This window comes from Condylostylus longicornis, unplaced genomic scaffold (genome assembly GCF_029603195.1).
Source record: "Condylostylus longicornis isolate FDR11 unplaced genomic scaffold, ASM2960319v2 ptg000033l, whole genome shotgun sequence".
Lineage (NCBI taxonomy): Eukaryota > Metazoa > Arthropoda > Insecta > Diptera > Dolichopodidae > Condylostylus > Condylostylus longicornis.
The window spans coordinates 262,289-285,411 of NW_026578002.1; the positions used below are offsets into that span (position 1 = coordinate 262,289).

The following is a 23,123-nucleotide window of genomic DNA, read 5'->3' on the forward strand; positions in this document are numbered from 1 at the left end:
TTTTTTTATATTGGCCTACTAAATTATCAGAACGAGAGAAAAAAATTATAAAATGAAGCAAAAGTGGCCAATGTACTTAAATACTAAATGCAATTTAGTTTTGTATACAATTTTTTTTTCATTATTTACATAAATGGTTCACATATTTTTCAACATTTCACGGCCCCATTTTAATAAAACATTTGTTCGTTCATTTATTTTGGTCTGTCGAACTCCAGGCAAAGGTTTCTTGGGTTTCACTTCTTTCAGCACGCTACGGACTTAACGAATGTAAATGCCTTAGCTGGTTTTTGAGAATATGAAACTCGGTCTCCATTTTTCTTTCCGTCTAACAGAGAAATTGTATTCGAAACGAGTTCTCCATTTCAATTACGCATATTAATGTATAAACGATGTCTTGTATTTATATCACAAAATAATATCATATTAGTTTATTCTTAATGAGAAAATTGACTTTGATAATTTACTATTATACATTTAATATCAGGTCGAATACTTGATAGACTCATTCTCAATTCATTTTTAGTAAAAGAAAGAAACAAATGAAAGAGAGTAAGCTATTTGACTCTTTTCTTTTCGAAATTCTATAAAATTTCTTATTAACAGATTGAAATCGAAATCAAAAATGTAATAAGCATAATGTTAGTAAAATTTGAAGGTGTTTTTGCAACATTTACTTCAGTTGCTCACCGCTTCTGATGTGTTATATTTGAAAATAAGACAACGTTTCCATTAACACAAATATTGAGATTTTCACATGTTATTCGATTAGGAATCGTCGGAACATGTTTCGACGATACGTTTTTTTTCCTGTTATATTGGTTTTAGTGACCATAGGTCCGTTATAAGCAAGTTCCACTGTAATATAAAAACTATTCGAAAAAATAAAGATAAAAAGAAAAATAAATTCCAAGCGCGCCTTTACCTACTATCAAATCTAGTTTTTGTTCTTTCTGAAATTTTCATTACTTGTTTTTTTTCCTTTTAAAAGAATTTGCACAAGTAAACAAGAAAACAATAAATAAATGGTTGGCTTAGAGATCTCCTCAACAGAGGCTTCAGTATTCAATTGTCTAAGCTAGGGTTACCGTACGGGTTTGTTTTAAAAAGTACAATTTGTATTAGTGAAGAAGACAGTACCAAAAATATGAAATTTCATTATTTCACCATAATTCAACACAAAAACTATCCCAATAAACATTTCATTCGATCATTCAGCTAAATTTCGAAAAAACTGAAGTTTAAGAAAAGTACAGGGCGCAAAAAGAATACTTGTACTCTTTAAAGAGTTCAAATGGTAATCCTTATCTAAGATATTGTTATACTAAGATATACGTGAATAAATACAAAAGTAAATATAAATGTAAATATTATTATCGTATTTCGTGGTATATAGTATTAATATATACGTTCATACGTACATTATGTTTGTAGAGTAAATAAAAGCAAAAATAAAAAGCAGATCTAACGAAACAGAAAAACAAAAAAAAAGTTGAGAGTTGTGTTAAGTCGGTAGTGAAGTAAGAAAAGTTTAAATCATAAGCACAAAAATGTAACCTTGATACCTTGATGGCTTGTTTTATTTTTATTTTTTTGTTTTTTCTTTTTTTTTTGTATCCATTGACTTCTAAAATACTCCAACCTAGAATGAGTTGTTTATTATTTTTGTTTTTTTTTGTTTTTATGATTTTGTTACTGTTTTTATTGTACACAATAATATTTGTATGTTTTTATTCATAAAATTTTATGTGTGTAGTACAACAATTATATACGGTAATGCTGGTTTAGTGACTTTTCCGCTATATCTAGCAGAAAAGTCACTAAATCATCGTGTTTTTGTGTCTGCATTCAATGAAAGTCACGGCAATGCGGTTGCAGCAATTTTACAATCCTCTACCCTATAACTTTAAAGCTCTCAATATTTACACGCTGAGCTTGACATTTAATGTCATACTTAGGTATTTCGTTGTGTTTTGGATTGATACTCTAGCACCATACAAATTCAATTGTGGCGGGTTTGGTAAATTTTTGTTTGTGAAGTTGACATGTACAGATTTATTTTCATTTAATTCATTTGGTTCAAAAATTCCTTCCAAGTGATCAGCAAATAATTCAGCTTTATCCACATTGTTTTTTGCCCATGAGGCATCTTTTTTTTCAGTGAGAGATTTGCTTTATCGGTTTCTTAGTACTCTTCGTTGCTTTCCACTACGAATAATTCGTCTTTTTCTTTGCCGATAAGCCCTTTTTATAGTTTTCGTTTGATATTGATTAAAATATTGATTAAAATATTTGTATTTTTGTTGATAGTTTTGTTGGTGACGAGACTCATGTCATTTACGTCTAGTCCTTCTTTTTGTTAAATATTTAAAAGATTTAAAAAGTTAAATTATTAAATCAGTTATAGCATTAGGACAATTATTTGATACAGGTTTGATTTCAGAGAACCTTGTACCTTTCCAAGCTGCTTTCCGTATCAATTTAACAAAATTTTCTATTTCAGAATCTAATTGATCTCTAGTCTGCAGTTCAGCATTAAGATTTATATTTGTAGCAACATCATATTTAAAGCCCGTTTGTTAGGTACTTTCTCATTAAAGCTTAATATGACATGACAGCAGAGTGATCGGAATTCAAATAAAAGTCCAAATCGAAAAAATTTGGTAAAATCCTTTAAGATATAAAAATGCTTTAGGGTTTGATTAAGATGTAGATTTGAACTGCTTTAACTACAAGAATTTTTGTATGACGGCGAACCTAAACAAATGGCTGTGTGAATTATTTTTTATATTGGAAAATATAGTAAAAAGAAATTACATATTTACTACTACTATATATATACATACATATATGTGTACTATGGATTATACTTACACTTAGTAGATGCTTCATACTTTGTTTTTATATGAAATGAGGAATGAATTTAAATTGCTCATTATTTTCTACACTCCAAACCAAATATAAGAAGAGAATAGCAAAGAAGAATAGTGATAATCAAGGTTGCCATTTGGCATACCAAAATATTTCCTTTGCTGCAAAACAAAAAAAAGTTGTTAATAAAGTGCAGTTTTCCTTCACACTAATTTATTAAATGTTTTTTCGTTTAAAGATAGATTTCGTCATAACCGACGCTTAACCAAAAAGTTTCGTTTTCAGATATGTGTATACATGCAATAATATATTTTAGAATCAAAATTCAGTTTTCAAAATTCATTTTGGCTATTTGTTTCGTGTTCAACTATTACTGAATGTATATACCACAAAAAGGAAACATTAAGCTTACAATAAGAAAGATATTTAACAAGTGAGATGTCTAAATTTTTTTTAAATATCCTTATATTAATTTCAATTGAGTCTTCTTGATTCAGCTACAACATTTGATCGCAACCAATTCTAGCAATAAAATTATTTGACAAAAATGAAATTTTTATATATCGAGTTTACAAGTTTGATGAAGAAAATGTTTAAACCCATTTCGAAGACTTTTATATGCAATTATGGTTGGTAACTTTTGAAGAAAATTGGTTAATTTTTTTTCGATTGATGGCAACCCTGGAAAAATGCCAAGAACAAAATTGAGAGAATAATCAGTTCAATGTATGCATTCTTTTTTTTCTCTGTTCACTGTTGTATCAAACATTCCTATTTTTTATTCTTTTGTTGTTATGTTTGGTATTGGTTACTTAAAAATTACAATACAAATATAATGAAACAAATGTATGCATTCTCTTTTTTGAATGTGTATACTAAGCATATAGTTACATGTTATGTATACATTCGGCATATTAAAGTTACATGCAAAACTCGCTTTAATTACTCGTTTACTCTTTAGTATTAAACTTTTGCTCATCAAAATAATACTGATTAGAGCACATTTGTTAGTTTTCCTGTATGAAAGTTCTATCCACATTTTATAACCTATGTTAATAATTTGGGGTTATGTTTCAAAAACTACTATATAAACACTAAATGCTGGGAAGCGAAAAATTATATTTTTAACTTTGCCCGCTATTCTTCTCAATATACGATATTGTATCAATCATAATGTATTTAGTGTGAAAAGTGTCATCAGTTTAAAATATTAAATTAAAATTAATGAATTATTAGATTATTAGTGAATAAAAGTGAGATTATAGTGAAAGTGAATAAAATATAAAAATTATAAAATTTAAAGTGAAGTGAAAAAGTTGAAGTTACAGAAGTAAATTTTGTGTATACATAATAGAAAATCGAAATATGAGTGCGTGTAATTGCGTTATAGAAAATTTATTAGAAAGAAATTTCTCTTCTAGAAACTTCGATGAGAAAAAAAAGATTATAAAAAATGGTCGCATAACTCCAGTGCTAACGATTCAAACAACTACACGACGGTGTATTCGAAATTTTTCTGTTCTGCATTATAAAAGTTTTACTTGGTTAACCGGTTGCTCTAATACCAATAAACTTTATTGTTGGCCATGTCTTTTATTTAGTTTAGAAAACACTGCTTGGAATACTGTAGGTTTTGGCGATATGAATAATTTTTTGAAAGTAGCTAAAAAACATAAAGAGAGTGCTTCACATTTGCGGGCAATTATTGCTCTCAAATGTTTTGGTGATAATACTCAGACAAAAAAATTATCTGATTCTGCACGTTTAATAAACATTACAAATCATAATGAAAGAGTTAAAAAAAATCGTGCTATAATGAAATGTTTTATTGATGTAACATGTTTTTTGTGTTGTCAGAAATTACCATTTCGAGGAGGTAACGAATCTCCAGATTCTTTAAATAGAGGTAATTATGCGGAGTTAGTAAATTTATTAGCGAATTATAATCCGTTGCTTAGAAATCATCTTGACAGCACTACAGTTTTTTCTGGCTTGTCAAGCGATGTTCAAAATGATTTAATTTGTTCTATTGCTTCCATTTTGAAAGAAGAAATCCGTAAAGAGTGCGAACATTCTAATTATGTAGCGTTGTTGATAAATTCAACTAGTGATGTTTCTGAAAAATCACAATTAGCGGTTATGTTTAGGTACGTTAAGAACGACGGTATTGTAGTGGAAAGATTTATTTCCTTTCTTGATGTTTCTCTAGGTAGATCAGCTCAAGGTTTATTTGATTTCATTGTTTCATTTTTGAAACACGAAAAAGTTTTATATAAATTAGTTTGCCAAAGTTACGACAGTACACCCGTTATTTCAGGTAATACAATTTGTCTTCAAAAAAAAATTAAAGAAATTATTCCGCATGCGCATTTTATTCATTGCATTGCTGATCAACTTAATCTTGTTATTTCTAATTGCACTTCAAATATAAAAGATTGTGCAAGTTTTTTTAGAAGTTTACAAAGCTTTTCCAATTTCTTTAGCCAATCATCAAAAAGGTTTGATGCTTTTAAAAATATTGTGCAAAACAATCTTTCATTAGGCGATCGAATTCAATGGGAAAACAACGGTCGAATTGTGCAAATGATTTTTGATTTAAAACAAGATTTAAAAACTTTTTTCGAGCTTATTATTGATAATGAAAACGAATGGGATAGTAATACAATTGTTTTGTCAAAGGGTTTATCGCATAGTTTGAATGACAAAAAATTTATTGTTTTACTTTATTTTTTCAATATATTTTTGCCGTATACTGATGTTTTATTTAAAAAATTGCAATCCAAATTATTTAATGTCGAATATTGCATTGAGCTGATAAATAATTTTAAAAACGATATAAAAGCAATTTCTACCAATTTTGACGAATTCTGGAATAACGTAAATGAAAAGGAAAATTTAGAAAGTTTGGGAATTAGTAAGGAAGATACAAAAATTTCAAGTAAAGAACTTTGTTTTGAATTATTAAATCATATAATTGATCAAATACTTCTTGAGCTAGACAATAGGTTTTGTTTTTTATCTCTATTTGAATTTTTGAAACTTTCAGATACTACCAAATATGCAGAATTTGAGAAAAATTTTCCAGAAAATATTATATATAATTTAGACAAATCTTATCCAGGTTTTTTTGATATTGCAGTTTTGAAAGCTGAACTAAAAATAGTTTTTGAAGATAGTCATTTCCAAATAAAAAGAAATATTCAAGAATTTGTTCAGTTTTTAATTGAAACCGATTTAGAAACGTCATTTTCTGAATTTTTTAAATTATTAAAGTTAACGTTAACTCTTCCGATTTCAAAAGCATCAGAAGAAAAATCACCTTCGTGTTTAAAACGAATAAAAACTTTTTTAAGGAACAACACCTCCGAATCGAGTCTTTCAAATTTAGCTTTAATTTTCATAGAAAAGCAATTGCTTCAAAATTTAAAACAAACAAATAATTTTTATGATCGGGTAATAGATCATTTTGCTTTGAAAGAACGTCACATAGAATTAAAATTTAAAAATACGTACTTTAAAACACGTACGTAAATTTAAAAATAGTATTCGTACTTTTTATAGATTTCATAGAAAAACAAATTTGAAAACTAAAAAAGTACTTTTTAATATTTCTTTATAATAATTTAGTTTTAAATAATTTCTGAACTCATTCCTTATTATAATTAAAATATTATAATTTTAAAATTACAATAATTACTCAGTTGACTGAATTTATAATATTGTTTTATACATACTTACATATATAATTATCCTAATTCACTAACCGATTTTATTGCAATTTCATTTATATACATATGAATATGTACATATATATAGGTTCGATTAGAATCAATTGGTGCTGAAGATATTGTAGACGGCAATAAAAGATTAATCTTAGGTCTAATATGGACAATTATTTTACGATTTCAAATTCAAGAAATTGAAATCGATGTGGATGAGGAAAATGAATCATCAGAAAAACGTTCTGCTAAAGATGCATTATTACTTTGGTGTCAACGTAAAACACATGGTTATCCTGGTGTTAATATACAAGATTTTACATCATCATGGCGTTCTGGTTTAGGATTTAATGCATTAATACATTCACATCGACCAGATTTGTTTGAATACAATAGTCTATTACATCAAAAAAATATAGATAATTTAAATCATGCATTTGATACAGCAAATAGCGATTTAGGTATACCAAGGTAAATGTTTTTTTTAAAATGCATCTTTGTTGTTGTAGATTTTTAAATATATGTATGTATCTAATTATTGCTTTTTTTTTTATAAAGATTATTAGATGCTGAAGATGTAGACACAGTTAGACCGGATGAAAAATCAATTTTAACTTATGTTGCTTCATATTATCACACATTTGCCCGCATGAAAAATGAACAAAAAAGTGGGAAACGTATAGCCAATGTAAAAATTTCCTTAACAAAAAAAGTTCAATTATTTTTTTGAAAATGTATACATTTTATATTTTTTAAATAGATTGTTGGGCAATTAATGGATGCTGATAAAAAGAAAGCTCAATATGAGAGATTAACGACGAGTCTATTGAGTTGGATAAGAACAAAAACGATGGAATTAAAAAAACGAGATTTTCCAAATTCGTTGGAGGGAATCCAAAAAGAATTGTTAGCTTTTACAAAATACCGTACAAATGAAAAACCGCCCAAGTAAATTTTTTCTATTCTAAAATAATTTTCAATACTTTGTAATAAATGTATTTTTAATTTTAGATATAAGGAACGAAGTGAAATCGAAGCTTTATATTTTACTATAAACACATTATTAAAGTCACTTAATCAACCACAATATACCCCACAAGATGGACAGTTAGTAAATGATATAGAAAAAGCTTGGCAACTTTTAGAATACGCTGAACATAGTCGAGAAGTGGCATTAAGAGAAGAATTGTTAAGGCAAGAAAAATTAGAACAATTAAATTATAAATTTGAAAAAAAATCTGTTCTTCGTGAGGGTTACTTAAAAGAAATGATACAGGTTTTATCTGATCCAAGATATTTAAGACAAGTTGATGCAACTCTTAAAAAGCATGAAGCTATTTCAGCTGATATTTTAGCGCGTGTTGAACGATTTAATGATTTAACGGCGATGGCTAATGAATTAGAAAAAGAAAATTATCATGATAAGGAACGTGTTAAAAAACGAGAAGAGGAAGTAATGGAAAAATGGCGTAAATTATTGGAGCTTTTGGAAAATCATAAAAAAAATTTGTCTTTAATGAGTAATTTAATGAATTTACTTAGAGAAATTGCAACCACGTTGGAATCTATTAGGGAAATGCAAACACAATTTTCTTCTGAAGATGTTGGCCCACATTTATTAGGTGTTGAAGGTCTTTTACAGGAACATTCATTGCTTGAATTACATGTCAATGCATTAGGTAAAAGTATTAAATTATACGACAGGCAAGCACAGGCTTACAAAGATTCAGATCAAAAAGATGTTCCGTTATTGATGCAACGTTTAGACGAATTACATAAGGCTTATGAAATGTAAGTTTTGGAATTCCTTTTCGCTTTACTTTTTAAATCCAAAATTTTTTTCACCAATTTTTTTTTTTTTTATTTAAAGTTTGCAGGCACTATGCGCAAAAAGAAGGGCCCGATTAGAAGAAGCAAGACATTTTTATCAATTTTTGGAAGATTACGACAACGAAGAAGGATGGTTGGTTGATAAGCAACGAATATGTAAAACTGGAATAACAGCAAAAGATTTACGCGCAGTGTTGTCTCTACAACAAAAACATAAAGCATTAGAAGATGAAATCAAAGTACGTAAACCTAAATCTCTTCAGATGGCTGACACTGGTAAAAAATTAATTAATGATAAGCACCCCAGATCGCCAGAAGTTAAGTCTAGGATAGATTCTTTAGCCGAACATTGGAAAGCCTTGGAAGATTTGGTTGAATTACGGAAACGTCAATTAGATGATGCAGCTGAAGCATATCAATTTTATACTGACGCTAATGAAGCCGAATCCTGGTTAAATGAAAAAATGGCGTTAGTAAATTCCAACGATTATGGATCTGATGAACCTTCAGCTCAAGCTTTATTACAAAGACATCGTGATTTGCAAGGGGAGCTAAACGCATATTCTGGAGATATTTTGAATTTGAATCAACAAGCTGAGAAATTAATAAAAGCCGGAATATGTACACTTGAATTATCAGCAGAACCTGAACCTGTACCTGAAATGGAACAAGAGGAATGGGTGAACGAAACGCGTTTGGTACCGAAGGAAGTTTGGGAAGAAGAAGCTGTCGAGAGATTGGAACACAGAAAGGTTACAGAACTGAAGCTGTTACCTCATGTCAAAGCAATGTATTCTTTTGACGGACAGGGGATGAAAATGGAAAAAGGAGAAGTTATGGTTTTGAAAAATAAAACGAATGCAGATTGGTGGTGTGTTCGAAAGGAAACCGGTGTTGAAGGATTTGTACCGGCTAATTATGTTCGAGAAATTGAAGCAAGGCAAGTACCTTGCATTGTGCCAAAAGCTGAAAAAGTTAAAGTTATTCAAAAAGTTAAGAAAACCATACTAGTCCGCCAAACAGTTCCTGTTAAACGTATAAAACCGGCCAGCATTGCTCAAATCAAACCATTAGTCAAACGACAAACTTCAACAAGTGGTATAAATGAGAATGCTGATAGCGTAGAAAAAAGACAGAAACGAATTAATCAAACGTATGACCAGCTTCAGGATATGGCCCAAAAGCGCCACGCTCTCCTTGAAGATTCTATTCGTCTTTTTGCCTTTTATAGAGAATGCGATGATTTTGAAAAGTGGATGAAGGAAAAGGAAAAATTCATAAAAGCTGATGATGCTGATAAAGTTGACAATGCGAGAAAAAAATTTGAAAAATTCCTTACCGATCTGTCAGCCGCATCGAAACGTATTGAAGAAATTGATAAAGCCGTAGATAAATTTACACGTCAGGGGCATTCTCAAATGGATAAAATCAAAGCGAGACAAAAACAAATCCATCAAATATGGCAGCGGTTAAATGCAGCTAAAGCTCAAAAAGAAAAAAGCTTAGAAGGAGCATCAAGTGTTGAGTTGTTCAATAGAACTTGTGATGAAGCTAAAGTATGGATGAGCGAAAAAATGCTACAATTAGACACAGCAGTAATAAGTCCTGACTTAAAAACAGTTCAAGCTTTACAAAGAAGACATCAGAATTTAGAAAGAGAACTTGCTCCGGTTGAAGAAAAAGTGAATAGAGTTCAATTTTTAGGAAATTCGTAAGTATAGCTTAGAAGAAGTAAAACAAAAAATAATAATAATACTAAATTAAAAGCAAATAACTTTTTGAATAAAATAACTTATATTTTTAGAGTAAAAAATGCATATCCTTCAGAAAGAGCCAATGTTACAGCACGACAACAGGAAGTACAGGAAATGTGGAAACAAATTCATGGAAAAGCTACAGAACTTAAAATAAGAATAGAAAATGCTGTAGGTCAACAAATATTTAATAATAGTTCTAAAACTCTACTTGCTTGGATAGACTCTGTAAAAGATCAACTAAATGCTGATGATTCAGCCAGAGATGTAGAAACAGCTACTAAATTATTGAAAAACCATAATGAACTTGGTGATGACATAAAAGCACATGATAATGATTTTGTAGAAATCATTAATTTAGGAGAACAATTAAGTGATGGAAACTCTAACTTAGCTGATGTTCAAAAAGTTATGGATCGTCTGAAAGCCGAAAAGGAAGCCATAAATCGTGGTTGGATAGAAAAACAAAAATGGCTTCAACAATGCGTCGAGTTGCAAATTTTTAACAGGGAAGCTGATAAAATAGATGCGACAACTAAAGGGCACGAATCGTTTTTGGAATATGATACTTTAGGGGTAAAGACAAATAACAATTATAGTTGTATATGCTTATTTAACCTTTAACTATTGTACTTGTTTAGAATTCCTTAGATGAAGTTGAGGCTATATTTAAAAGACATATTGATTTTGAAAACAGTCTTATGGCGCAAGATAAAATTTTGAAAGGATTTTCTGATCATGCTGACAAATTAATCGTAAATAACCATTATGATTCGCCATAGTAAGTTTCATTTGTAATTGAAAGTTGATTTTATAATATTTGTGGAAAAAATTAACTTGTAGCATTGGTGAAAGACGTGGACAGGTATTGGGAAAGCGAACAAATGTGAAAGATCGTGCTTTTGACAGAAAAAGGTCCCTTCAAGCTTCAAAAGATTTTCAAAAGTTTATGGCTGAGGCTGAAGATTTAGATGCTTGGCTTAATGATAAAATTCGAATTGCTAGTGATGAAAGCTATAGGGATCTTACAAATTTGCCAAGAAAATTGCAGAAACATAAGGCATTTGAAAGAGAACTTAGAGCTAACGAAGGTCAACTAAGAAATATTAATAAGGATGCAGAAGCATTAATATTGGCTAAAAATCGAGTTCCAGAAGTTGAAAAAGTCACCAAAGATTTGAATAAGAAATGGAAAGATCTTCTTCTAATATCGGAAGACAAAGGTAGAATATATAAAACACTTTTAAAACACACACAATATACATAAAACAAAAACATTTTTAGGACGTAAATTAGAGCAGGCAGTTTTACAACGTGAACATAATCGTTCAATTGACGATGCTAAAAAGAAAGCGGAAGAGTTAACTATTGCTCTCAGAAGTAAAGATGTAGGGAGTGATCTTCGTAGTTGCAAAGATCTTATAAACAAGCATCATGTTCTTGAATCTGAAATTGCACTATGGCAAGCAAAAATAGAAGAACTGGTCTCTTCTGGAGAAGAAATGGCTCATGAAGGTCATTTCAATGCCAAAAACATAAAAGATGAGACGAAAGAAATCCAAAATCGTTTCAAGCTTCTACGTGGTCCTTTAGAAAAGCGTCGTGCTGAACTTGAAGAGTCCCTGAATTATCACAAATTCGTCTTCGAGTTAGATGCAGAGTTACAATGGATTAACGATCATACTCCGGCAGCTACTTCGAAAGAGATTGGGCAAAATCTTCATCAAGCTCAAAGTTTATTTAAAAAACATAAAAAATTAGAGGCGGAAATTAAAGGTCATCAGCCTATGATAAATCGCGCTCTGCAAAGCGGTCAGGCACTAATAGATCAAAAACATCCCGAAAAGAAAAATGTTGAGCTTTTGTGCAAAAAATTACAAGACAGCTGGGATGAACTAAATGAAAGTGCTATTGACAGAGGTAAAAAACTTGAGATGTCGCTTAAATCTCAACAATATATGTCAGAAGCAGGCGAAATAGAAACCTGGCTCGGAGAGCGTAATAATGTTTTGCGTTCGACAGATTATGGCCGTGATCGCGATTCTGCTACAAAATTATTAACAAAACATAAAGCTATTGAGCTAGAGTTAGATACATATTCTGGCATTGTTTCCGAAATGGGACATAATTGCGCGTCCATGGTATCTGCATCTTTTCCAGATAGTAAGGTATTAGCTGCTAAACAACAGCTAATTGAAAAGATGTTAAAATCGTTACAAAAATTAGCTAATCAAAGACAAATGAACCTAATGCAGAGCTTATACATGCATGAATATTTCATTGAATCTGATGAAGTCGAGCAATGGATCAAAGAACAAGAACAAACAGCATCTTCAGAAGATTATGGACAGGATTATGAACATTTGCAAGTAAATTTTGTGTTATTACGTTGTAAAATGGAAAATTTTATCAATATATTTATTTTCAGCTTCTTCAAAATAAATTTGATGATTTAAAACACAGTGTGGAGGTAGGTGCAGATCGTGTCGATCAGTGTGAAATATTAGCTAAGAAATTGAGTGAAACAGATAGTCCTTATATAAATCAAGTAGAGAAAAGACAGGATCAGCTTAGGTATTAACTTAACTTGTTAAAGTATGTATATATATATACCCTACTTATTTTTAAAATTAATTTAGAAACGCGTGGGAAAATCTACTTAAGTTTCTCAATCAACGCGAACAAAAACTTCACGCTGCAGGTGAAATACATAGATTCCATAGAGATGTAGCTGAAGCTTTATTCCGAATTCAAGATAAGAACGCGGCCCTCTCCTCCGAATTGGGGAAAGATCTAAATTCTGCATTAGCATTATATAGAAAACATGAAGGATTTGAAAATGATTTGGTTGCTCTAGAAGCCCAACTTCAAGTTTTGGTTGAGGATTCTGTTCGCCTTCAGGCAAAATATCCTTCAAATGGTAGTGCTATTGCACAACAGCAAGAAAAAGTTGTTACGGCTTGGAACGATCTGAAAGAAAGATCCACCGCAAGAGCAGATCGCTTAGCTGCAAGCTACGATTTACAAACATTCCTTACCGAAGTTAGAGATATTATGTCGTGGTCTTCTAACTTAAGGGCTGCCCTCCAAGCTGAAGAGCATGTAAGTGATGCACCTGGAGCAACAGCTCTAAAAATTCAACATGATGCTATTTATGGCGAAATCGAGGCAAGAGAAGAAAAATTCCGTTATTTAAATGAACTAAGTGATTCAATGGTGCAGACAGGCCATTATGCAGCTGCCGAAGTAGAAGACAAATGTAATGCAATGCTGGAAGAACGACAAAAACTACATGCGGCTTGGCAAAGAAAGAAAATTTTATTGGAACAAAAAATTGACTTGTTTTGCTTTTTGCGGGATGCCAAGCAAATTGATAACTTGTCAAGTACACAACAGGCGGCATTATCTAGCTCAGACTTTGGTCAAACTGTTGAAGATGTGCAAAATCAAATCAAAAAACATGATGAGTTTGAACGTGTTATTCAAACTCAAGATGAAAAGGTCGCTCTCTTGCAAGAGCATGGAAGAAAATTGATAGAACAACATCACTATGACAGCCCGAATATTCAGAAACGTCTCAATGAAGTTTTAGTAAGAAGGCAAAAAGTGAAAGAATTGTGTGATATTCGCAAGAGAAAGCTCGAAGACGCACTTTTATATGCACAGTTTCTTCGTGATTGTGCTGATGCTGAATCATGGATTTCGGAGAAAAGAAAAAAAATGGAAGCTGACGCTGCAAATTATTCTGAAGGCGCCAACCTAGAAGAAAAGATAAAAAAATTACAAAAACAACAAGCTTTTCAAGCAGAGGTGTCTGCAAATCAAGGTCGTATAAAAGAAATTCAAGATACAGGTCTGATTTTAATTAACAAAAAACACGAGTCAGCTCCTGAAATAAAACAAGCTATTGAAAAAGTTGTGAGCGCATGGAAATCTCTAATTCATGAACTAAACCAACGTGGAAGAGGGCTTGAAGAAGCCCAAGATATATTAGAATTTAATAGCTTACTCGACAAGATAGAAGCTTGGATTCGCGATAAAGAAATGATGATTCAAGCGAACGATTCTGGCAAAGATTTAGAGCATTGTAATGCTTTGAGACGTAAATTAGACGATGTAGACTCTGATATGAGGGTAGATGATCAACGTCTGAAGCAAATAAATGTATTAGCTGATAAACTGATCACTCAAGGACAGGTTCCCAACGAAACCAAAAGCGTTGATAAACGGCGTCATGACTTTAACAATAAATGGAAGGAGTTACAAGTAGCCTTAAATGCTTATCGAGCTCTTTTAGCTGGAGCCTACGAAATACATGTTTTTAATAGAGATGTAGATGATACTTCGGAACGCATAAACGAAAAGGCGGTCTCAATGGCGTCTAATGATACTGGTCGAGATCTTACTGCCGTTGAAACTTTAATAAGACGAGAAGATGCACTTGAGCGGGATATGACTGCTGTGAAAAACAAAATAAACGAGCATGAACAAGAAGCCATCATATTGAAAAAGAGATATTCTCCCAGGCAAGCTGATATTGAAAGAAAAATGGATGAAGTTAAGAAATCTTGGAGTAACTTACAGAACCTAAGCGTAAAGCGAAGAGAAATTCTCAACGATGCATATAAAGTTCATAAATTTGTATCTAATGTTAAGGAAATGGAACTATGGGTAAATGATATCATAAAGAAAATGAATTCTGCCCCAAATCCTGCAACGATTTCTGAATGTGAATCACAGTTGGAGTTACACCAGGAACGAAAAGCTGAAATTGATGGCAGAGAAAAAGCTTTCGGTGACTTGAAAAGCTATGGTGAAAGCCTAGTTGCTGCAAATGAGTCTACAAATGGTATATTGGTTTAATTATTCAAAAAATATAAAATTTAATAATTTAATTTTAGATCTTACAAAACAAACTGATGAAGTTGTCCATTACTTACAAATTCTTGAGGCTTTGCATAATACTGTTCATGAAGCTTGGAATGATAGGGCAAAACAACTTAAAGATGCTCATCAGCTTCAGCTTTTCAAATCGCAAGCTGAACAAGTGGAGACTTGGCTAGGTAATAAAGAAGCCTTTCTCAATAATGACGATTTGGGAGATTCATATAATGCTGTTGAACGGTTAATAAAGAAACACGAAGCGTTTGAAAAATTATTAGATTCAGATAATGTTGAGCAGCTGGAAAAATTTGCTGTTTCCATTCTTGAAAGTGACCCAGTAGATGCAATGCAAATTAGAATGCGTCTAAAATCCATTTTGGAACGGAAGAGAAAACTTTTAGAATTATCGGCAGAAAGAAAGCAAAAATTAAATCAATCAAAGCAACATCAACAATTCCTGCGCAGTTTATATGAAATAGAGAGATGGATCGTACAAAAAATGCAAACTGCAGTAGACGAAAATTATCGAGACCCCACAAATCTTCAGAGCAAGCTGCAAAAACATTCAGCTTTCGATGCAGAATTAATAACTAATTCACCCCGGGTAAACGATGTAATATGCGAAGGTGAAGCATTGATAAAAGCAGATCATTATGCGAAAACTGAGATAACTGAAAATTTGGAAGCTTTAGAAACGGACTGGACGAAACTACAAATTGCTTCAAAGGAAAAACGTGACAAACTACAACAAGCCTATGAAGCATTGAAATTCAATCGTAGTTTAGATGAATTTAATAACTGGATGGATGAAGTTGAATCACATTTATCTAGTGAAGACTATGGTAAAGACTTGGCTGCAGTCAATCATTTGCTAAAAAAACATGAAAGACTGGAGTCCGATGTACAACATCATAATGAATTATGTGATCAAATAAAGCAAAGTGATGAAAAATTCTTCCAAGCGAATCATTTCTTGAAAGATGAAATCCACGAGCGTGCAATGACTTTAATCAAGCGATATAATACACTGCATGAGCCGCTAGCCATTAGACGTGAAAATCTTGAAGATTCATTACTTCTTCAGCAATTTTTACGAGATTCAGATGAAGAATTACAATGGCTTAAAGATAAACAAGTGATTGCTAGCTCAACAGATTTGGGTTCAAGTGTAATGGCAGTTCAAACACTTCAGAAAAAGCACCAAGCCTTGGAAGCTGAAATGGTTTCACAAGAACCATTAATAATATCTTTGCTTCAAAGAGGTCAACAAATGATACAAGAAAACCATTTTGCTAGTGATCAGGTAAACATTGCATTTTATCATTGTTGAGTTTGTTCTAATCATAGTTGAATAAATTATTAAAATTTTTCAGGTCAAAGCACAATGTGACGGTTTACAACAAAACTTAAGAAATTTAAGAGATTTAAGTGGTATTCGAAGAATCCGTTTATTAGACGCTGTTGAAAGTCAAATGTTTTATGCTGAAGCAAATGAAGCTGAGACATGGATGAAAGAAAAGAGACCTATGTTGGCTTCGCTAGATTATGGAAAAGATGAAACTTCTGTAATATCGTATCAAAGAAAACTAGAAGTATTGCAACGCGAACTGATTTCCTTTAAAGCTTCAATTGATAAAGTGGATAAATTAGCTAATAGCTTAATAGAACGAAATCATTTTGATAGTGAAAACATTGAAAAAAAAAATAAAAATGTTTCTAGTAATTATGAAGAATTGCTTAAATTCAGTAGTGAAAGAGAGCATCGTCTTGTTGAAAGTAAGAAATTTTATGAATATTTAAGAGAAACGGAAGATTTACATGAATGGATAAATGATCAAATGGCCATAACGGCTTCAGAAGATTATGGTGAAGATGTAGAACACGTCGAGCAACTTATTTTAGCATTTGAGTCTTTTGTCTCAAATTTGTCGGCAAATGAAGAAAGAGTACAAAATTGTTTGACTAAAGGAGAAGCTTTGATAAAAGAAAATAATCCTTATAGGGCAACTATTAAAACTAAAAAAGATGAAACTAAGCAACTATGGGAAGAGCTTAAAGATCTAGTCAATGCTCGGCAAGAAGCTTTAGCTGGAGCAAAACAGGTTCATGTATATGATAAAGCAGCTGATGAAACAATATCTTTAATCAGTGAAAAGGAAACAACTTTGATGTCTCAAGATTATGGTCAAGACTTAGATACTATACAAGCTTTAATTAGGAAACATTCAGTATTTGAAAGTGAAATCACAGCAATTAAAAAGCAGGTGGAAACTGTACTAGAAGAAGCGAAGAAGTTAGGGGAACAATATCCTGATGCTAAGGAACATATTGAAGTAAAAAAAGAAGAAACCGTAGAAGCTTGGCAGGATCTTTCTGAGAAAGTAGAATTACGTAAAAACAAGCTTCATCAGACCGAGCAATTGCAGTCATATTTCGATGAATATAGAGAGTTAATAGCTTGGATTAACGAAATGTTGGCAAAAATTACAGCACCGGATTTGGCGAGAACTGTTGCTGGGGCTGAAGCCTTATTAGCTAGTGTTAAAGAGCACACCGCAGAAATCGGCTCTAGAGATGAAGCTTTTGATCGATTTACTGCTAATGGGCAAAAATTAATTTCTGAAAAACATTTCTTAGCTCATGAAATTGAAGATAAAATTAGAATTTTAGATCAACGACAGGAGCTTCTGATACGTACATTACAACAACGGAAAGAAATTTATGAACTTAATTTGGATACTAGAATTTTCTTAAAAGATGCTGAAATTTTAGAAAATTGGATTTCAAGCAGAGAAGCTCTTCTGAAGGAAACAAAACTAGGAGAATCTATACAGCAGGTTGAAGACCTGATTCGTCGTCATCAAGATTTCGAAAAAACTATTTCAGCGCAAGATGACAAATTCCAGGCTATAAAGCGTATAACGTTGTTAGAACAAAGATTCCGAAAACAATTGGAAGAAGAAAAAATCGCTAAACGTTTGGAAAAAGAACGTTTAGAGAAAGAAAGATTAGAATCTTTGAAACAGAGGGAGCTTTTACGGCTTAATGAAGAAAGACGTCGTACCGAGAAACTTCATGAGCAGAAAATAAATGGAGTAGAAAAAACCCCGATTTTTTCCACTCCAATGGTAACTGTCACATCTGTTTCGATTGGATCTAATACTGGATCACCCCTCCAACAAAGTGCTAGTGCCAGTGGAGTATTTTCTTCACTTACAAATACTAGACGTAGTTCAGGAGATGCTAGTGTTAAACGTGCTGAGAGTATGAAAACAGCTCCAAAACAACCGAAACGGACTCCATCATTTACCACACGGCGTAGAGCGCAAAGTTTCCGTAAAAATCAACGTGGTGGAAATTCAGAAAGTTTCGATTTACCACCAGTTGAAATTCAGGGTGTTTTAGATCGGAAACATGAACTCCAATCGGGTGGTAAAAAAGCACCAGTCAGATCTTGGAAAACGTTTCACACTGTTCTTTGCGGCCAACTTTTATGCTTCTTTAAAGATGAAAATGATTTCATTCAACAAAAAACTGCGACGGCTCCTGTTAATATTTTAAATGCTAAATGTGAAAGAGCTGAAGATTATACAAAAAAGAAGCATGTGTTTCGATTAAAATTGCCAGATGGAGCTGAATTTTTGTTTGAAGCCCCTACTGATAGTTTGATGAATGAATGGGTTAAGAAAATATCTTTTCATGCTAGTCTTCCGCCTAATTTACAACTTTTAAGTTACGATGAATCAGTTAAAGTAAGTACATACCTACATATATTAAAGTCATTATTGAAAAATACTAGAAATTTTAAGCACTAGATATTTTTAAACAAAATAAAAGAAAATTTTGAATTCGATTTGTCATTGCTAATTATTTATCAGTTAAAATTTCATTCAAAAAAATTGTCCACATTTTGTAGCTTGTCTTTTTTTTAGCTTTAAATCATTTATTTTCATATACTTTTGTAGCAAGCAACTAGTTTCCCTGATATAAAATCTCCCATCCAAGATCATCTTGAAACTTCATCACCAGTTAGTTCGCACACATCTTCACCAGATTCACAAAGACGTAGCTCTAGAAATGATTCAATTGGCAGTGGCATGTCGGGCGGTAGTATGAATACGCCGCAAATGAATTTTTTGCAAAAACAACAGCAACTCATGCAACAAAATAATGTAAGTTTTTTTTTTGTAATTTGCTTTATGGTAATAATTTTTAATGAACTATTTTTTTTTTAAGAATTTACCCCCTAGTTCTGGTCAACATCAACAACAACCATCCTCACCAAATGCTTCAAATGCTTATTCTGATAAACCTCCAATACCTCCTCGTGGATATATGCCTCCACTTATGCAACGCCAGAGTACTGAAAATATCGTCACTCTTAGAAGTCAAAGTAGTAGTGGAAGTGGTATAAAATTAATTTAGTTTTTCTAAAAAATTTAGAGATTTCATATATTGCTTCCCCTAGATTTGACAGATTCAAATAGCAACTATCAAAATCCGCAGTCGGCAAAAAATTATTATCCACAGCAATCGGCGACATTACCTTCGGGTTTAACTGGTATTCAAAATGGTTCTAATGAAGAAATATGGAAACGCCATAGTGATAGTAAATCAGGTATATTTACTGAATAGACCTATAATTGACAAATTAATCAAATTTAAAGATTTTCGAAAAAATTTTCTAGCATAAATGATAAAATGAAAAGTAAACTTCAGATAATATTAATGACCAAAAAATTATCCTAACATGCCATTTAAAAAAATTAACTTAAATTGCCATTTAAAGAACTTCTGGAATTTAATTTCTTTTCTGAAAGATCTTGATATGAAGTCGTGCTAGCTATTCTTTAATATTTTTCAATACTTATTTTTATCAAAAACATTATTCGGAACAATTCATTTAATTATGTGTTATTATCAATGCTAGAACATTAATAAGTAGAATTAATCGAATTCAAAATTTTATAATTATGAAAATCATCAAATATTTCATACATATTTATTGTACCACTTACGGCCAAATATTTTGAAAATTTTAGATGTTGTTAGATTGTAGAAAAAATTCCCATTTAAAAAACAGGAAAATAAAGGTTTTATGAATATTATTATGTACATACATGTATAAATTTTTTTCTCACAATTTATTGTGAATAAAACTGCAGAGCATTTTTAAATTTATGTTTAATAAAAAAATATCTTAAATTAATATAAAATAAAAATATAATAGAAAATCCTCCACCGTTACCTGTTACAAATCCACCTGTATCGGGAAGTGGTAACGCCAATCATGGCATGCATAGATTAAATAGTTTTGGTACAACAGGTCCAATGCATGATTATCATCAATACCCGATTTACGGCAATCAAAAACAACAACAGCAACATAAAAATCAACACTATTCTCAAAATAGTGGTGGAGGACCAGCTCTTCACATAAGACAACAACAGTCTATACAAACTTCGGTGAATAACAACAACAATAATAATGGTAATAATAATAATAATAATGGATCAAATAATCAAACAAGTGGAAGTCGAACTACTTGGCATCAACATTTTACAGAGTATAGCATGGTTAATAACCCAAGCTATGGCGGAACATCAAATTCTACGATAACAAATACGATTAATAATAATAATAACAATGACTTAACTGGTTAGAATTCTAAAATTACTGTTTTAAAAATTATATGATTATTTTTTTTTTTTTTATAATTTATTAGTGAGTGGGACTTTTAGTAGTGAAACTTGAAACTCGATAATATTACAAAAAAGTATTAGTTTATTTTTAATAACTTTATAGTAGTTGTGAATAAATGGTCAATGGAAATCTGTGTTTACTTTATTATTTATTTAATAATCGCAAACAAATTAGAAAAATATTTGGATATTTTATAATAATATTTATATGTGAAGCATGTATTCCTATTTTCTTCTTTCATTTTATTTTTTTGCATGTAATACATTTTTATTATAAGCATGATAATGCCACTTGTACACTAAATAACCAATAATTAGGAAGATGTAATTTTTAAAAAAATTATGTTTTAAAAGACTTACTATTTAAAGAATGAAAATTTAGGATACAAAAAATTTTCACCATAAAATATTTGTTAATTATATAATTATTTATCGTTATATTGGTATAGATACATATGTGAAAATATTATTGTAATTATTAATCAAATAAAAAACTAACAGTCTACAGTATGTAAATAAAATAATTAAAGGAAAACATTTAAGCCTTACAAGAATTGTCTTTTTATAAATTTGTTTCTTTTTAAATAATTGACTTAATATAGCAATTATTATAAGTGTTTATTTCGCATTATTTGATATTATTCCAAATTATTCCAAGTTACTAATTGCAGTATTAATAGAAATTAAATTTTTTAATATTTAAGATTACTAATATTGTTTTTTTGTTAACTCCTTGCTTTTTTAAATACATATATTATTAAATTTTTTGATCTTACAAAATTTTTATAAAAACAAAAATTATTTAAATTTATATTTAATGTAAAATATTAAATAAAATATGTTGGTCAATTTATATTTCATATTTTAGTAAATTATGTGGCTGTAAAGGATATTATTTTAATTATTAGAAATTTAATTTTAGTAATTAAAAATTCAAATATTATCTCCGTAATTAATCTTATGCATTTTTTTTTCCAATTTTTTTTTTTTACAAGGATGGGGACCAACACGTCATGATCCTGGTCGACCAATTTCGTTGCAACATGATGGTACTTCGATGTCAAGAGTGTCAGCTGAAAGTTCTAGCGAATCTGAAGCACAATCAATTTCATCGATATCCGGTGTTAAAGGAGGAGGAAATCGGGACAGAAGAAGTGGAATGTTTAGAATTTTTACCCGTAAAGACAGAAACAAGAAACCAAGTCAACAGCCAAATCAATAATAATAATTATCAAAATAATAGTTATATTCAAATAAATAATAATAGTTATAATATAAATTGTAATAATAATATTGATAATTTTTTTAAAAATGATTGTTGTAGAAAGTACGACGAAGAAATATGGTTATAAAACAAATATTTTTTTGTTTGAAAATTAATTTAATTAATAATGAATTATACATAAAATTTTAGAAATACATATACAAAAAAAAAAAAATAAAGGTATTAAATATAATTTACGATAATGGCCAAGGCGTTAAAAGTTCAATTTTATAAGAAAAATTAAATATTTTAATTTTTATTTTCTTTTTTTTTTTTTGTTTGTTTTCAATGTAGTTTGAATGTTTTTCTATATTTAATAATTTTTTAAGAAATAAATGTTATTCTGAAGGAAATAATTGTTTTATGTTATATTTTTTTCTTAACTATTATAAACATTTAAAATAGTTTTTTTTTAATATTGTCCCTGTTATTATAGTTTAAGACAAATACGATGAATATAAAAGCAAATCTTTATTGATAAATAAGTAAATTAAAAACGTAAAAACAAAAAAAAAAAAACTTGAAAATTTTTAGATATTTTAGAATTGAAAAATATTTGTTCATAATTCATATTTAACAGAAATAAAAATATAACGTAATAATATTAAGTTAATAAATTTTAAAAAATTAAGTATATATTGAAAGTAAAATATAATATATTTACAATAAAAAGAAATAAAATTTTGTTGTCTTATTTAATTTTCGTTTTCTACCTATAAAAGGAAATTTTCATCAATTGAATTAGTACTTTGTAAGTATATAGGGGCTTGTCATCAAAATTCGAAATTCTACACAAAAACTGAATATTCTGGAAGTTTCTAAAAAGTCAAACACTTTAAAATAAAAAATTTTTAATTATTTTGCAAATCTTGTATATGCATTTATGGGCCCTTATTATGATCGGCGAAGCAAATGAAAATTTTTGGCGAATATTAATTTTTGGAATTATTTTTAGCGAAATCGCCTAAATTTTAGGCCAATGAGCTGTTAAATGAAAATTCTGTGTAACAAGCTTGGCGAATGAAACCAAAAATCAAAATAATACATAAGTGTTTTTTTTTGTATTTGATATTATAGAATTTATAGTGATAAAATGGA

The 23,123-nt window shown here is 30.3% G+C and overlaps 1 protein-coding gene across 3 annotated transcripts in view; it reads left to right on the plus strand.

Annotated features, from left to right (window-relative positions):
- The window catches only part of LOC129608642 (spectrin beta chain, non-erythrocytic 1), a 121,855-nt gene extending 99,732 nt beyond the window's left edge, over window positions 1–22,123 (plus strand). For 2 of the 3 annotated variants that reach the window (XM_055520288.1, XM_055520289.1), the window contains 18 exons: window positions 6,688–7,061; window positions 7,149–7,278; window positions 7,351–7,538; window positions 7,602–8,381; window positions 8,461–10,131; window positions 10,225–10,750; window positions 10,816–10,955; window positions 11,018–11,397; window positions 11,459–12,543; window positions 12,603–12,748; window positions 12,814–15,023; window positions 15,076–16,361; window positions 16,432–18,810; window positions 19,024–19,230; window positions 19,295–19,466; window positions 19,527–19,676; window positions 20,289–20,717; window positions 21,757–22,123. In XM_055520288.1, coding sequence (XP_055376263.1) covers window positions 6,688–7,061; window positions 7,149–7,278; window positions 7,351–7,538; window positions 7,602–8,381; window positions 8,461–10,131; window positions 10,225–10,750; window positions 10,816–10,955; window positions 11,018–11,397; window positions 11,459–12,543; window positions 12,603–12,748; window positions 12,814–15,023; window positions 15,076–16,361; window positions 16,432–18,810; window positions 19,024–19,230; window positions 19,295–19,466; window positions 19,527–19,676; window positions 20,289–20,717; window positions 21,757–21,983 — 12,480 coding nt within the window. In that variant the 3' untranslated portion in view covers window positions 21,984–22,123. The remainder of the gene's footprint in view (window positions 1–6,687; window positions 7,062–7,148; window positions 7,279–7,350; window positions 7,539–7,601; window positions 8,382–8,460; window positions 10,132–10,224; window positions 10,751–10,815; window positions 10,956–11,017; window positions 11,398–11,458; window positions 12,544–12,602; window positions 12,749–12,813; window positions 15,024–15,075; window positions 16,362–16,431; window positions 18,811–19,023; window positions 19,231–19,294; window positions 19,467–19,526; window positions 19,677–20,288; window positions 20,718–21,756) is intronic. The other variant, XM_055520290.1, reaches the window with a different exon arrangement.
- The last annotated feature ends 1,000 nt before the right edge of the window (window positions 22,124–23,123 follow it).